The sequence below is a fragment of the Salmo salar genome, chromosome ssa22 (genome assembly GCF_905237065.1).
Source record: "Salmo salar chromosome ssa22, Ssal_v3.1, whole genome shotgun sequence".
Classification (NCBI taxonomy): domain Eukaryota; kingdom Metazoa; phylum Chordata; class Actinopteri; order Salmoniformes; family Salmonidae; genus Salmo; species Salmo salar.
Genome location: NC_059463.1, coordinates 38,235,823 through 38,250,374, shown reverse-complemented (window position 1 = coordinate 38,250,374; position 14,552 = coordinate 38,235,823). Strand labels below are relative to the sequence as shown.

General features: G+C 41.1%; 1 protein-coding gene across 1 annotated transcript; it reads left to right on the top strand.

The window, feature by feature from the left end:
- The first annotated feature begins 1,657 nt into the window (after positions 1–1,657).
- Positions 1,658–13,172, top strand: LOC106583392 (synaptoporin-like). The gene is made up of 5 exons (XM_014167513.2): positions 1,658–1,985; positions 7,369–7,493; positions 8,705–8,903; positions 10,709–10,900; positions 11,565–13,172. The coding sequence occupies exons 1-5, from the start codon at positions 1,962–1,964 to the stop codon at positions 11,943–11,945; spliced, it is 921 nt and encodes a 306-aa protein (XP_014022988.1). The 5' UTR covers positions 1,658–1,961; the 3' UTR covers positions 11,946–13,172.
- The last annotated feature ends 1,380 nt before the right edge of the window (positions 13,173–14,552 follow it).

The following is a 14,552-nucleotide window of genomic DNA, read 5'->3' as shown; positions in this document are numbered from 1 at the left end:
TCATTTTTCATTTCATTTATTGTTTACTTCAAATCAAATTCAAATCAAATGTATTTATATAGCCCTTCTTACATCAGCTGATATCTCAAAGTGCTGTACAGAAACCCAGCCTAAAACCCCAAACAGCAAGCAATGCAGGTGTAGAAGCACGGTGGCTAGGAAAAACTCCCTAGCAAGGCCAAAACCTAGGAAGAAACCTAGAGAGGAACCAGGCTATGAGGGGTGGCCAGTCCTCTTCTGTGCCGGGTGGAGATTATAACAGAACATGGCCAAGATGTTCAAATGTTCATAAATGACCAGCATGGTCAAATAATAATAATCACAGTAGTTATCGAGGGTGCAACAAGTTAGCACCTCAAGAGTAAATGTCAGTTGGCTTTTCATAGCCGATCATTGAGAGTATCTCTACCACTCCTGCTGTCTCTAGAGAGTTGAAAACAGCAGGTCTGGGACAGGTAGCACGTCCGGTGAACAGGTCAGGGTTCCATAGCCGCAGGCAGAACTGTTGAAACTGGATCAGCAGCACGGCCAGGTGGACTGGGGACAGCAAGGAGTCATCATGCCAGGTAGTCCTGAGGCATGGTCCTAGGGCTCAGGTCCTCCGAGAGAGAGAGAGAAAGAAAGAAAGAGAGAAAGAGAGAATTAGAGCGAGCATACTTAAATTCACACAGGACACCGGATAAGACAGGAGAAATACTCCAGATATAACAGACTGACCCTAGCCCCCCGACACATAAACTACTGCAGCATAAATACTGGAGGCTGAGACAGGAGGGGCCAGGAGACACTGTGGCCCCATCCGATGATACCCCCCGGACAGGGCCAAACAGGCATTATATAACCCCACCCACTTTGCCAAAGCACAGCCCCCACACCACTAGAGGGATATCTTCAACCACCAACTTACCATCCTGAGACAAGGCCGAGTATAGCCCACAAAGATCTCCTCTACGGCACAACCCAAGGGGGGCGCCAACCCAGACAGGAAGACCACGTCAATGACTCAAGAGAGTTTATTTAGTAAATACTTTCTTAAACAATAATTTTTTCTTAAAACTGCATTGTTGGTTAAAGGGCTTTCACTGTTGTATTAGGCGTGTGTGACAAATACAATTTGATTTGACTTTGATTTGATTTCCCAGTGGAAAGTATGTCTGAAGAATCTTGTCATAGACATGCACTGTGTGTGTGGTGCATGGTAAATTATCTGTCTCTGTTTCTCTGGGGAATCTATGGGTGGAAATCTGCTAGGTGAATCCTCATAGTTCTGTTTATCTGTTCTCTACCAGAGTGTCTGGTACTGTAGGTAGGTCTGTCCTCAAAGAGAGGAGCAGAGCCACACAGTTATACTAGAGAGGAGCTCTGCACTACAGTACATCCTTTTCCTTACCCTACTCCCTAACGCCCACCCCAACCCCAGATAGTTCCCTTTGCTCTCTCCTCTCCTCCCTTCAGATATCTTGTCACCCCCCCCTTCAGGCAACCTCCGCACTCTGTACTCTCTGTTCTCTCTCTCTCTCTCTCTCTCTCTCTCTCTCTCTCTCTCTCTCTGTCTCTCTCTGTCTCGCTCTCTGTCTCCTTCTCTATCTCTGTCTCTCTCTCTCTACCTCTCTCTCTGCTTTCTGTCTTTGAACCATCTACATTAGTGACAGTGCATTAGTATGAGCTCTCTCTCTTTCTCCCTTTCTGTCTCTACTCTCTGTCTCTCTTTTTGTCTCTCTCTCTCCCTCTCTCTGCTCTCTGTCTTTGAACCATCTACATTAGTGACAGTGCATTAGTATGAGCTCTCTCTCTTTCTCCCTTTCTGTCTCTACTCTCTGTCTCTCTCTCTCTTTGTTTCTCTCTCTCCCTCTCTCTGCTCTCTGTCTTTAAACCATCTACATTAGTGACAGTGCATTAGTATGAGGAGCAAGCTGCTAACACCCTTTTGTGGAGTAGAACTTGTTCACTGTGCTTTTTAAATGTGTATGGTCATATTTGCTCCGGTAAGTAGTTGTTTCTTTCATATTTGGACTGTAGGTAAGTACATTCCTCGTTAAACCAGCATTATAATTATTTAGTTATGAAGCAGGGGTGTGTTCTATAGGCTATTGTATGTGATACATGCGTTTTAAAATACTTTCTTTTTCAATTTGGTTTGTAAGGAATATTATTTATGTTTGATGGGTGAATTTTATCAACTGTTTTTCCCAGGGCAGTCCTTTGGGATGTGTGTGTGTGTGTGTTTGTGCGTACATGTGTGTGTGTTTGTGTGTGTGGCATGTACAGTATTCCAACAGGTTCAGTCACTCTCTGAGGCTCTGCCCACCCTCTAACCCACAGTAGGTGGCTCTCTGTTTGCAGTCAGCCCATTTCTAAATTATTCAGTTGTTTTCATAATGCTGTTCTCAAGAAAATCAATCCCAAACCTTGATCATCAGTCTGCTTAATAGATATGGTGCCGAGATTAGCTTTCCTCTACCACCTCTCTCTCTCCCTCACTTTCTCCCTCACTCCTCTCGCTCACACTCCCCTTTCTCTCTTCTCTTTCTGTGTCTCTTTCTCCCTCTCTCTTTCTGTTCATCTTTTAACACTGAAACCAAAAAGCATATGTATTCAGAGGATACTTTGTTAACAGCTGTGTTTTAGTCTAGAATTGAATGGCGTAATAATGATTATACTAGTTATAATGTGTCATTTATGATTGTAACCATTTAGAATGCATCCTTTTACCATTTGAATATGAAAGAGTGAATTAACATGATGTTAGCAGACAACAGACGTATTGTCACAGCTGTCAAAAGGAGAAGAGGACCAAAGTGCAGCGTGTGTGTCATTCCACATTTTATTTATACTGTGAAACTATGCAATACATAAATACACTGAATGAAAAAACAACAAACCGTGACGCAGCGATGAACACATACACAACTCAAAATTAATCACCCACAAAACCCAGGTGGAAAAACCCCTACTTAAGTATGATCTCCAATTAGAGACAACGTGGACCAGCTGCCTCTAATTGGAGATCATCCCAAACAAAACCCCAACATAGAAATACAAAACTAGAACTTAAACATAGAAATAGAAAACATAGAGAAAAAAAACCTGTCACGCCCTGACCTACTCTACCATAGAAAATAACATCTTTCTATGGTCAGGACATGACACGTATTCATCTTTTTTTGGTAAATACATCTAATCAATGACTTTTAATTATAATTATAGCCACACACACTTAATTAGATGTGGTCTTAAACACTTTGGATCTGATCAGATTACACAACAACTGTCTGGCTGTATGTATACCTTTTAGAAACAATCTGAGTGAAACAATCTCTCTCTCTCTCTCTCTCTCTCTCTCTCTCTCACGCTCTCTCTGTCCCTGTCCCTTTCTCTGTCTCTGTCCCTGTCTCTGTCTCTGTCTTTGTCCCTGTCCCTGTCTCTGTCTCTATCTACATATACAGTATTTCAGGATGTTGTGTATGCCCATAATCAGAATTCATGAAAACATTAGAGTTTTGAAAACATAGCTTGTTCCAAAACAGTAATGTCTTGGCACAATTTACCCTGGGTATGGGGTAAATTGAGCGACGGGACAGGGTAAGTTAAGCTGCCTACACATTTCTGTACTGAATTAAATATTACCACTACCTTTTTAAACCATGTCTATTTCTCAAACATAATTCAACACAATCACAATCGCTTTTTTGTCTTTTAATCATTTTAAGTATATTTTAACACAGGCTTAAAATTAAAACTTCTTAGCGATAGGCGTCCCGTCAACGTGACAGTTGTAAATCATGCAGCACCTTGTGTCACGATCGCAGATTTTAGAGAAACAACAAATGTCGGTACATATAAGTGTCTTATATCGGCTGAAAGCTTAATTCTTGTTAACTTCTGTGGGCTAGGTGGGACGCTCAGCAGAGTACCCAGCCAGAAATAATCAGACACCCATTTTTCAAGCTAGCATATAATGTCACATAAACCCAAACCACAGCTAAATGCAGCACTAACCTTTGATGATCTTCATCAGATGACAATCCTAGGACATTATGTTATACAATACATGCATGTTTTGTTCAATCAAGTTCATATTTATATCAAAAACCAGCTTTTTACATTAGCATGTGACTAGCATGTGACTAGCATTCCCACCGAACACTGCCGGTGAATTTACTAAATTACTCACGATAAACGTTCACAAAAAGCATAACAATTATTTTAAGAATTATAGATACAGAACTCCTCTATGCACTCGATATGTCCGATTTTAAAATAGCTTTTCGGTGAAAGCACATTTTGCAATATTCTCAGTAGATAGCCCGGCATCACAGGGCTAGCTATTTAGACACCCAGCAAGTTTAGCACTCACCAAAGTCAGATTTACTATAAGAAAAATGTTATTACCTTTGCTGTTCTTCGTCAGAATGCACTCCCAGGACTTCTACTTCAATAACAAATGTTGGTTTGGTCCCAAATAATCCATTGTTATATCCAAATAGCGCATTTCGTGACAAAAAAATTCTAAATATTCCATTACCGTACTTCGAAGCATGTCAACCGCTGTTTAAAATATATTTTTATGCAATTTTTCTCGTAAAAAAGCGATAATATTCCGACCGGGAAAGCCTGTATACGTACAAAGAGAGAGAAAATAAATACATCTCGTGCACGAGCGTGAGTCTCAGAGTACTCTGACCAGCCACTATCCAAATACGTTAATGTGTCAGCCAGACGGCTGCCTCGATATCATTCAGCTTTTTCCCGGGTTCTGGGAGCCTATGGGAGCCGTAGGAAGTGTCACGTTACGGCAAAGATCCTCAGTCTTCAATAAAAAGAGACAAGATGAACAACAACTTGTCAGAGAGGGCGCTTCCTGTTTGGAATCTTCTCAGGTTTTTGCCTGCCATATGAGTTCTGTTATACTCACAGACACCATTCAAACAGTTTTAGAAACTTTAGGGTGTTCTCTATCCAAAGCCAATAATTATATGCATATTCTAGTTACTGGGCAGGAGTAGTAACCAGATTAAATCGGGTACGTTTTTTATCCGGCCGTGTCAATACTGCCCCCTAGCCCTAACAGGTTAATATAACTGCACTGTCCAATTTACAGTAGCTATTACTGCGAAAAAATGCCATGCTATTGTTTGAGGGGAGCTCCTAACAGCGAAACACTTTTTTCACCGCGATAGGTTTGATAAATTCACCTCTGAAGGTGAAATGTGTACTTACATTCTGAAATCTTTTTTATCATCCAATGGGTCCCAGAGATAACATTTACATTTTACATTTACATTTTAGTCATTTAGCAGACACTTTTATCCAGAGCAACGTACAGTAGTGAATGCATACATTTCATACATTTTCATTTTGTGGATTTAAAAAAATAATTTTTACTGGCCCCCCGTGGCAATCAAACCCACAACCCTGGCATTGCACACACCATGCTGGCGTTGCAAACACCATGCTCTACCAACTGAGCCACGGGGGGGGTGTTGTTTTGTTAGATAAAATCATTTTTCATATCCTAAAAAGGTCCATATAGCATGTACGATCGATTTTGTATTTCCACTCATTCAATTTGCAAAGAAAGGAATCTGTGAAAATCTAACCCTAAACGTTGTTTCAACCAGTCAAATCACATTTGTATTTATTTCTCAGAGATCCTAGAATGTAACCAGACTTCACTATATCATTAGGGGTGTAGTATATCCTATAGGACACCAAATTTGGTCAAAGAGTGTACCCTTCATGGCACTCAGATGACGCGGGCGGTCTTCACTTGATTGACTGTAGCACCAGTCAAGTTAGCACCAATCGGGGTCAAACAACACTAGCTAGATAGCCAATGAGCTGGGCTTTATGGGAGTATCTGGAAACTCCGTATTTGTCACAAAATATAGCTGCTAAACCTGTGCAACAGTAAGCCTTTTCCTTTTTTACAAAATGTCTACGAATATGGAGAGTTATGAAGTTATGAAAACTAGGTGTTTTGCAAATGTTGAACTTATAATATGGCTACTAATACTGGAAAAGCTACATCAAAGTCCAAGTATACAGATTTGACGATATTCTTTCAGAAAAATGTAATGTGAATGTAAATGTCTCATTCACGATTTGCCCAAATGTACCTGGATGACTTCACACTAAATGTCATGTAGTTTGCTCATACTTCAAGTTATCCATCTGAAACGTTGCACATACACTGCGGCCATCTTGTGGACACCATCGGAATTAGAACCAGAGTGATGGCTCGATGTGGGATCTTTATGTTCCATTTCACAGATGGTGGTAGAAAAAAACGGTTGTTTTTTTCTTTGTATTTTCTTCCACCAGATCTATTGTGTTATATTCTCCTACATTCAATTCACTTTTCCACAAACTTCAAAGTGATTCCTTTCAAATGGTACCAAGAATATGCATTTCCTTGCTTAAGGTCCTGAGCTACAGGCAGTTGGATTTGGGTATGTCATTTTAGGCCAAAATTTTAAAAAAGGGGGCTATCCCTAAAATACCTAACAAACACTTTGTAACACAGGCCCTGTTGTTGCCTCATATCCCAGCGATAATGCTTTGCATTACGCCTGGGAATAAAACGCTTCAATTTGCTCAACTTGCCATTGGCTCAACTGACCCCAAGGCAAACATTTTTAATATTTTAGCCCACACAGCTACAAGTCTGCACTTTCATGCTAGGTGTAGGACCTCATATTGAAGCTTATAGAGACCCCAACTGATGTAGAACAATGTTAAAATGACTGACTTTGGTTTAGGTACAAGCGTCATGAAACATCTAATACAACACATTTATTTGACTTGGTGAAAATCTGTTTTTTTTACCTAATTGCTTACCACTTTTTCCATGTAGTTTCCCACTCACATGACCTCTTCCTAAATATTTGGTCAAACAATTAATTTTGTGTATGGTTTCCTTGAAACAAGGCTGGCTCAACTTACCCTTTTGGCTCAACTTACCACACTCTCCACTACTGGCAAGAGCAGTTTTTATTTGATTTTAGGATCCATCAACAGTCCCACGCTCATTCCACCATATAGCCACACCATATATCATATATTGTACACATGATAACTTTCCCAAAGGCAGCATCTGTCAGGGTGTCGATATAGATGCTCCTTTGGGGCTCATTAGGTCCAGCTGTTGCTCTAGCAGTTTTGTAAAGGACCAGACAGGAAAGGAGGGACCAGGAGCAACTATTATCTGCATTCCAAATGCACCCTATTCCCTGTGTAGTGCACTACTTTTTACTTTTTGGTGAAAAGTAGCTAGCCAACTATATAGGGAATAGGGTATCATTTGGAACACAGTCGATGTCTAGCATGCTCAATGAGTAGGAGTTTAATAATATTTTTATTTTCCAGATCTTTGCCATCTGTGCATTTGCAACATGTGGAGGGTACTCTGGTCACCTGCGGGTTAGAGTGGAATGTCTGGACAAGAGCCAGAGCAACCTTAGCATCACCGTAAATTTTGCCTATCCCTTCAGGTAATACATGCTGTTATTTGCAAAAATGTGCAAACTGGAGCAAAAGGATCATGTCATTGTCACATGTCACATGCATGGGTATATCACTTTGAGAGACAAGTAACATTATCCAGATAAACACTCCACAACACTTCACTAAGTAACTCTGTATTGTAATCTACTGTGCATGTGGGGATATAGCCTTGGTGAGACAATGACAGTGTTGTCCGTCTGTAAATGTGTTTTGACAGATAGGGTGGAGGTGTGGAGGCAGAGTTTTATTTTCCATCTATAAAAAAAAATGTCATCTTTGTTTTGATTGAAAGATGATGGAATATGGAGCTAGAGCTGTCAGACAATTGTGTCGGAGTCTATCCCCAGAAATCATTAATTTGTTTCCACATTCAGTATCTCACATGTATCTACTTACTCCCTTGAAGACCTTAAACCTTTCAGCTCAGGTTTAGAGTAATGTGGAAAGACTCTTGATGATCAGGGGAGAGATACATAATTGAGACTCCTGAGCATCATACAGTGATTCTGAGGAATACATATACCTCTACCTCTCTCTCCCTCTCTCCCTCTCTCTCCCTCCTCTCTCTTCTCTCTGTCTCTCTGAAGATCGCAGGTTCATTCAGAAAAGTGGGAGGAACTTATTTCACTCAGTTTAACAATCGCTACTTTTAAAGCCTGTCAGATTACATTCGTAATGGAAGGGTTTCTTACCAAGACAGACTTTTGTTCTTAAAATAGATTGTTTTTTGTATTTTTCTGAATGAAGCAAGAAGCAGCAGGGTCTATCTCTACTTTCTGTAAACTATTGTGTGTTCAAACACTCTGCTTATACCTTACTTTTCCCTGGACATACCCTAACATTATGAAGGACTTTGTTATTTTATAGGTCAGATGGCAAAACTGCAGGTCTCTCTTGTAAACAAAATGTAATCTCAATGACTAACCTGTATAATTAAAGGTTAAATAAAATACATGGAAACTACTGTAACAGGTGATTAGGATACTAACACATTGAGCTTTGATGAGAGACATTTTACTGACGACATAGCTACAGCAAGACATCTGTCTTCATGTAGCTGTTTTTACTATGATAATGACTTGCATGATGATGGTCATGACATTCTCCACCTCATTCTCACCCACCTCTGATCAGAGCCTCACTCTTCTCAATAAAAGGCTCTAACTGTGACCATGTCCTTGTTCCTGTCATCTGATAGGTTACAGCAGGTCCATTTCCAGCCCACGCTGTGTGAGGGGAACAGACAGGAAAGCATCTTCCTAGTAGGAGACTATTCCTCCTCAGCTCAGTTTTTTGTGACCGTGGCTGTCTTTGCCTTCCTCTATTCCCTGATGGCCACCGTAGTGTACATCTACTACCAGAACAAGTATCGCGAGGGTAACAGAGGACCGTTGGTGGTGAGTTGATTTGTTTAATGTATGTGTCTATTAATTGAGATACATTGAATTAAATAATTTACAGGACAGCGGTAGCTTAACATATAGAGAAATGTGATTTACAAGATTATTACCTGAAAGGTGTGGTATATTGTGGCATTTTATAAATTGCAGTTAGCTGTACGTTGTTGTTACTCCTGCTCTTTTCTTCCATATTCCTAAGGATTGGACCCTAACATGACACACTCAAATCTAACTGCCTGTAGCTCAGGACCTGAAGCAAGGATATGCATATTCTTGATACTGTCACGTGTGCTCCCTCTCCGGCCTCTTGGTCACCAGGCTGCTCGTTTTGGCGCACACCTGTCACCAGCGTTATGCGCATCTGTGCATAATGACACTCACCTGGACTCCATCACCTCCTTGATTACCTGCCCTTTATATGTCACTCCCTTTGGTTTCTTCCCCAGTCGTCATTGTTTATGTATCATGTTGATGCGCTGTTCGTGTTTCTTGTTTTGTTTGTTTATTTATAAAATGTATTCACTCCCTGAACTTGCTTCCCGACTCTCAGCGTACATCGTTACACAATGACGACTCAACAAAGGGAAGCATCAGGGAGTGTTTTTTTTGTGTGTGTGTGTGTGTGTGTGTGTGTGTGTGTGTGTGTGTGTGTGTGTGTGTGTGTGTGTGTGTGTGTGTGTGTGTGTGTGTGTGTGTGTGTGTGTGTGTGTGTGTGTGTTGGAGGTGATGTCGGGTCCGGGTGTTGGAGCCGGAGCTACCTGGGAGGCCTCAGCGGGTTTGTAGGCTCCCATGCCTCAGCGGGTTTGTAGACTCCCATGCCTCAGCTGGGTGAACAGGTTCCCGTGCCTCGACCGAGGCAACCAGGGAGGTCTCAGCCGGCTCATCAGGCTCTCACTCCTCAGCCGGTTCATCAGGTTTCTGCGCCTCAGCAGAGGTGACCAGTCCGCTCCTGATCCCCGGGATCGTCATCTTGGTTGGCGTCCTGCGACTGGAGCCGTGCGTCGGGGAGGGGGTACTGTCACGTGTGCTCCCTCTCCAGCCTCTAGGTCACCAGGCTGCTCGTTATGGCGCACGCCTGTCACCAGCATTATGCGCATCTGTGCATAATGACACTCACCTGGACTCCATCACCTCCTTGATTACCTGCCCTTTATATGTCACTCCCTTTGGTTTCTTCCCCAGTCATCATTGTTTCTGTATCATGTTGGTGCGCTGTTCGTGTTTCTTGTTGTGTTCATTTATTTATAAAATGTATTCATTCCCTGAACTTGCTTCCCGACTCTCAGCGTACATCGTTACAGATACCATTTGAAAGGAAACACTATGAAGTTTGTGGAAATGTGAAATGAATGTAGGAGAATATAACACATTAGATCTGGTAAAAGATAATACAAAGAAAACCATGCATTTTTTGTACCATTCTCTTTAAAATACAAGAGAAAGGCGATAATGTATTATTCCAGCCCAGGCACAATTTAGATTTTGGCCACAAGATGGCAGCAGTGTATGTACAACGTTTTAGACTGATCCAATGAGCCATTACATTTATGTTCAAAATGTTATATGAAGACTGCCCAAATGTGCCTAATTGGTTTATTAATAACTTTTCAAGTTCATAACTGTGCAATCTCCTCAAACAATAGCATGGTATTCTTTCACTGTAATAGCTACTGTAATTTGAACAGTGCAGTTAGATTATTAAACCTAATTTATAACATCACCCTATCATGTTTTTCACACCTCAACTCTCACGATCGAATTGAACCTGATAATAACCTTTTCCATTTCTCCCTGCTAACCAGGACTTTGTAGTGACCGTGCTATTCGCCTTCATGTGGTTGGTGAGTTCCTGTGCTTGGGCCAAAGCTCTGTCTGATGTAAAGTCAGCCACTGATCCCGCCCAGGTCCTCCTGCTCATCTCTGCCTGCAGATACCCGGCCAACCGGTGTTCAGCTTCCCACCACCCAGTCTGGTCTGAGCTCAACACGTCTGTGGTGAGTCATTGGTGACGTCCATAATGGCACCCTATTCTCCATAAAGTGCACTACTTTTGACCAGACCACATGGGCCCTAGTCAAAAGTAGTGCACTATATAGGGAATATGGTGCAATTTGGGACATAGCCCTTAAGCATGAAACACCAATGCTGATCAATGTCAGCTCCATTGTCTTCAGACAGGTGGTGTTTACTCCTACGCAATGCTCGTCCTTCAAACGATTGTTGATGATGATGTTTAAAATTATGTGCACAGCAACAAAAATTCTTAGCAACCATTTGTTTTATGTCAATAACATTTTCTGATTCTGAATCTGACAGTTTGATGTTTAGACCCAAACTCTAAATGTAGGTTAGCATTTTTCGTCATGAATCTTGTTCTGGAGGCAGCTCTGCAGAGTGGTCACTAGCTGGCACAGCCATAAAGTCATCAAATCTGACTTTAAACCTAACCCTAACCTTAAAAATCACTGCTAACCCTAACGCCCAACCCTAACCTTAAATTAAGACCAAAAAGCTCATTTTTATTTTCAGACATTTTTACAATATAGCCAATTTTGACTTTGCAGCTGGCCTATCTAAGGTGAAATCTGTCTGTTTTGACTCCAGGACAAGAAACATCAACATGAGTTCTAAATACCCTCTTTCTGTACCTTTATACAGGTTTTTGGTTTTGTAAACTTTATCCTCTGGACCGGCAACATCTGGTTTGTCTTCAAAGAGACAGGCTGGTACAAGACTGGCCAGAGGTACCCAATGAGAAGTGCCTCTGGGAGACGGGCCAATGGGATGAGCCAACGGCTCTACAGCCAAAGCAGTTTCGACCAATCAGGGGACAGATTCTATCAACATCCATACAGGCAGGCTAATTTTGATCAATCACGGGAGAGCTTTGGCCAGCAGCACTACAGCCAAGGTAGCTTCAACCAATCAATAGGGAGCTTCCGCTTGCCACAGACCAGTCTAGGACAGCCAATCATCATTAGTCAGGGAGATGTCACCTCTAAAGGGCTTAATCCTATCATATTTGTCAATGATATTTAGATCACATTTCATATATATTTTCCCCTCATCTACTTACCCTCACAAACTTAACTAGATCTGAAAATACTTTTGTATATTGATACCTGACCATAAGCAGGTTTGGGTATATTACTGTCTAAGTGAAATCTGTTGCAGTTACTAGTTACCTGTCTTAAAATTGTAATCAGTAACATTACTTTTGGATTGCCCAAATTCAGTAACGTAATCTGATTACCTTCAGTTACTTTTGGATTACTCTGCCATTAAGAGGCATTTGAAGAAAACAAAAAGTATCCATCAAACGCATTTGGTGTGTCATCTTAGGGGTCTCTGACTTGTGGTCAGACTCGCTCAGGTGGAACAAACTTAACTGAATGTCATTGAGAAACAGAAAGGTGTCATAATGTATTTTCTTCTCAAACATCCTTTCTGAATTTAAAAGTAGCCTAAACAAAAAAGTAATCATCTATTTTTTCAAAAGTATCTCTAACCTGATTACAATATTTTTGCTGGTAACATAACTGATTACAGTTACAGTTTTTGTGATCAGATTCCATGTAGCTGATTACATTTGACCATGAGGTATAGGTCACCACTCCCATGTAGATTTCCAGATATGAAGTTTGCGAGGGCACGTGGAAGAAGTTGTAATATCTACGGGGGTGGACTGTAAGAGAGAAAGATGACAAGAAGAAAGAATACTGAAGGTGAAGGAAGGATTTAGCAAGTGCGTTTTTAAGAGGACATCGAAGTGGATTGGAAAATGTATCAGAAATGGAAATAAAGTGAGAGAAGACTGTGTGGATAGTGTGAATGTGAGTGCTTTGGCTCCGCTCCCATTCATGTACATTATTGTAAAACCTTGAGCAAGGTACTTAACCCTAGTTGCTCTGGATAAGAGTGTCTGTAAAATGATTGATATTTTTAATGACAAATCGTTTCATGCTTCAGTAAGTTTGTGCTGTTGAATTGAAAACTGTTGACATACGTCTGTGAACCGCCTGTTATATATACTCTAATTATACCTCATCTGATTCTCAAATGGTTGCAGTGAGTTTGATTGGTGGTGGCTGTGCTCTGCTGATAGTGTCATGCACTGATGTTCCACAGTGAGTCGTTCCACACATTTTGTATACGTGTTGTAATTTCTCAATGGTTTTAAAGTGATGGTAATATTTCACAGGGATCTAAATAATACTGACATTTGAAGATGCACAAATAAAGCCTTACATTCGCATTGTCCAAGTGGTTTGCCTCTGTGCGAATACTGTACTGTATGTTCTTAAAATGGAAGCCTTATGAAACTAAAGTCAAACCAGTCTGTCTGTCTCTATATATCAACCCCGGGACAGTGCATGAACACATCTATGCCCAGAGAAAGAGCAGCAGGTCCAATAAGGTGGACGCTTAGATCTGACATTCCAAAGACATCAACACTTACTGCTCAAATGTAACTCTGTGCTCTGACTACACTTTATATCACACAGGTGAAAGGTGCTCTGATATTCTGCTAAGTCCTGTCACAGTGATCAGATCAGATCTACATGAGAGCTGTTACTATGGTGATGCAGATATGGTAGGTGAGAGCTGTTATCCTCTCCTGCTTCAGAGGGAGTTGAGGTACTGTACTAGCCCCCCTAGTCTGTAACAAGACAAATAAGATTCAGCAATGCCTCTTTTCCATGGCAGACTCATGTGGGCAATTTGGGATGGAACAGGGGAAGGAGAGAGAGAGAAAGAGAGAAATAGAAAGAGAGAGGGAGCATATGAACTGAGATAGAAGTAACAGAAAAAGGAGTGGGAGAAGATGGCAGAAAAAACATTGATAAGAAAAATTAAGTGTGTGAGTAAGTGTGAATGTCTAGTTTGTATTGAGCAGAATGCTAACTGCACCTGCCCAGGTCCCCTAGATAACATTCATGCTTAACCCATTTAGTTCTGTGGCTAGTCAAGTGTGTAGAAAGGCTGTCAGAGTAATGGCTCAAACAGGCACAGACACAAGGGCCCATGGGGCCTACCTCACTGGCTCAGGGACTCTATTCTAATTCTTTGAATGCAGGTATTTTAATGGCATCGAAGCCTGCTCACATCACAAAACATGGATCATCTTCCGTTCTGTCTCTCACTGAGGTCCATGCTAATACATGAGAGCATCTTGGCTGAGTGTTCTAGGTTTTTTTTCTATTCACCTACTGAAGCTAATGCGCTGCAGCTAGTGCTGCAATATCATATCTCTGTAATATCAGTGATAAAATGTTCTTCAAAAAGCCATAAAGATGATGACAAGACAAACAAATTAAAAACATTTCCAGATGAAGTGCTAATGCTGGAATTTAACACCTTCTGTAAAATGTTTTCATCAGTTCTGTCCCTATAATTTAGACCAATTGGGAAACAAGCTTTTATATTTTTTTACCTCAGCATAATTCAATTCAGCAGGCTCCATAGGAGCAAGCTAATAGAATGAGGAATACAACTAAGACAACACCATGATAAAATGCCAAACGCGGATGAATAGCTGGGGTGTAAAAGACATGAGAAGAGACAAGAACAGAAGAAAAGAGAAGAGAGTGGATGGACGGACAGACATTGCTCAAGGAAAGCCTGTTTAATAACAAGGCACAGGGG

Excerpts from the sequence above, each read along its gene's own strand:
- LOC106583392 (XM_014167513.2), top strand. The coding sequence starts at position 1,962 with ATGTGTATGGTCATATTTGCTCCG. Across the intron at positions 8,904-10,708 it reads GTAACAGAGGACCGTTGGTG|GACTTTGTAGTGACCGTGCT; the intron begins GTGAGTTGATTT and ends CCTGCTAACCAG. Across the intron at positions 10,901-11,564 it reads CTGAGCTCAACACGTCTGTG|GTTTTTGGTTTTGTAAACTT; the intron begins GTGAGTCATTGG and ends ACCTTTATACAG.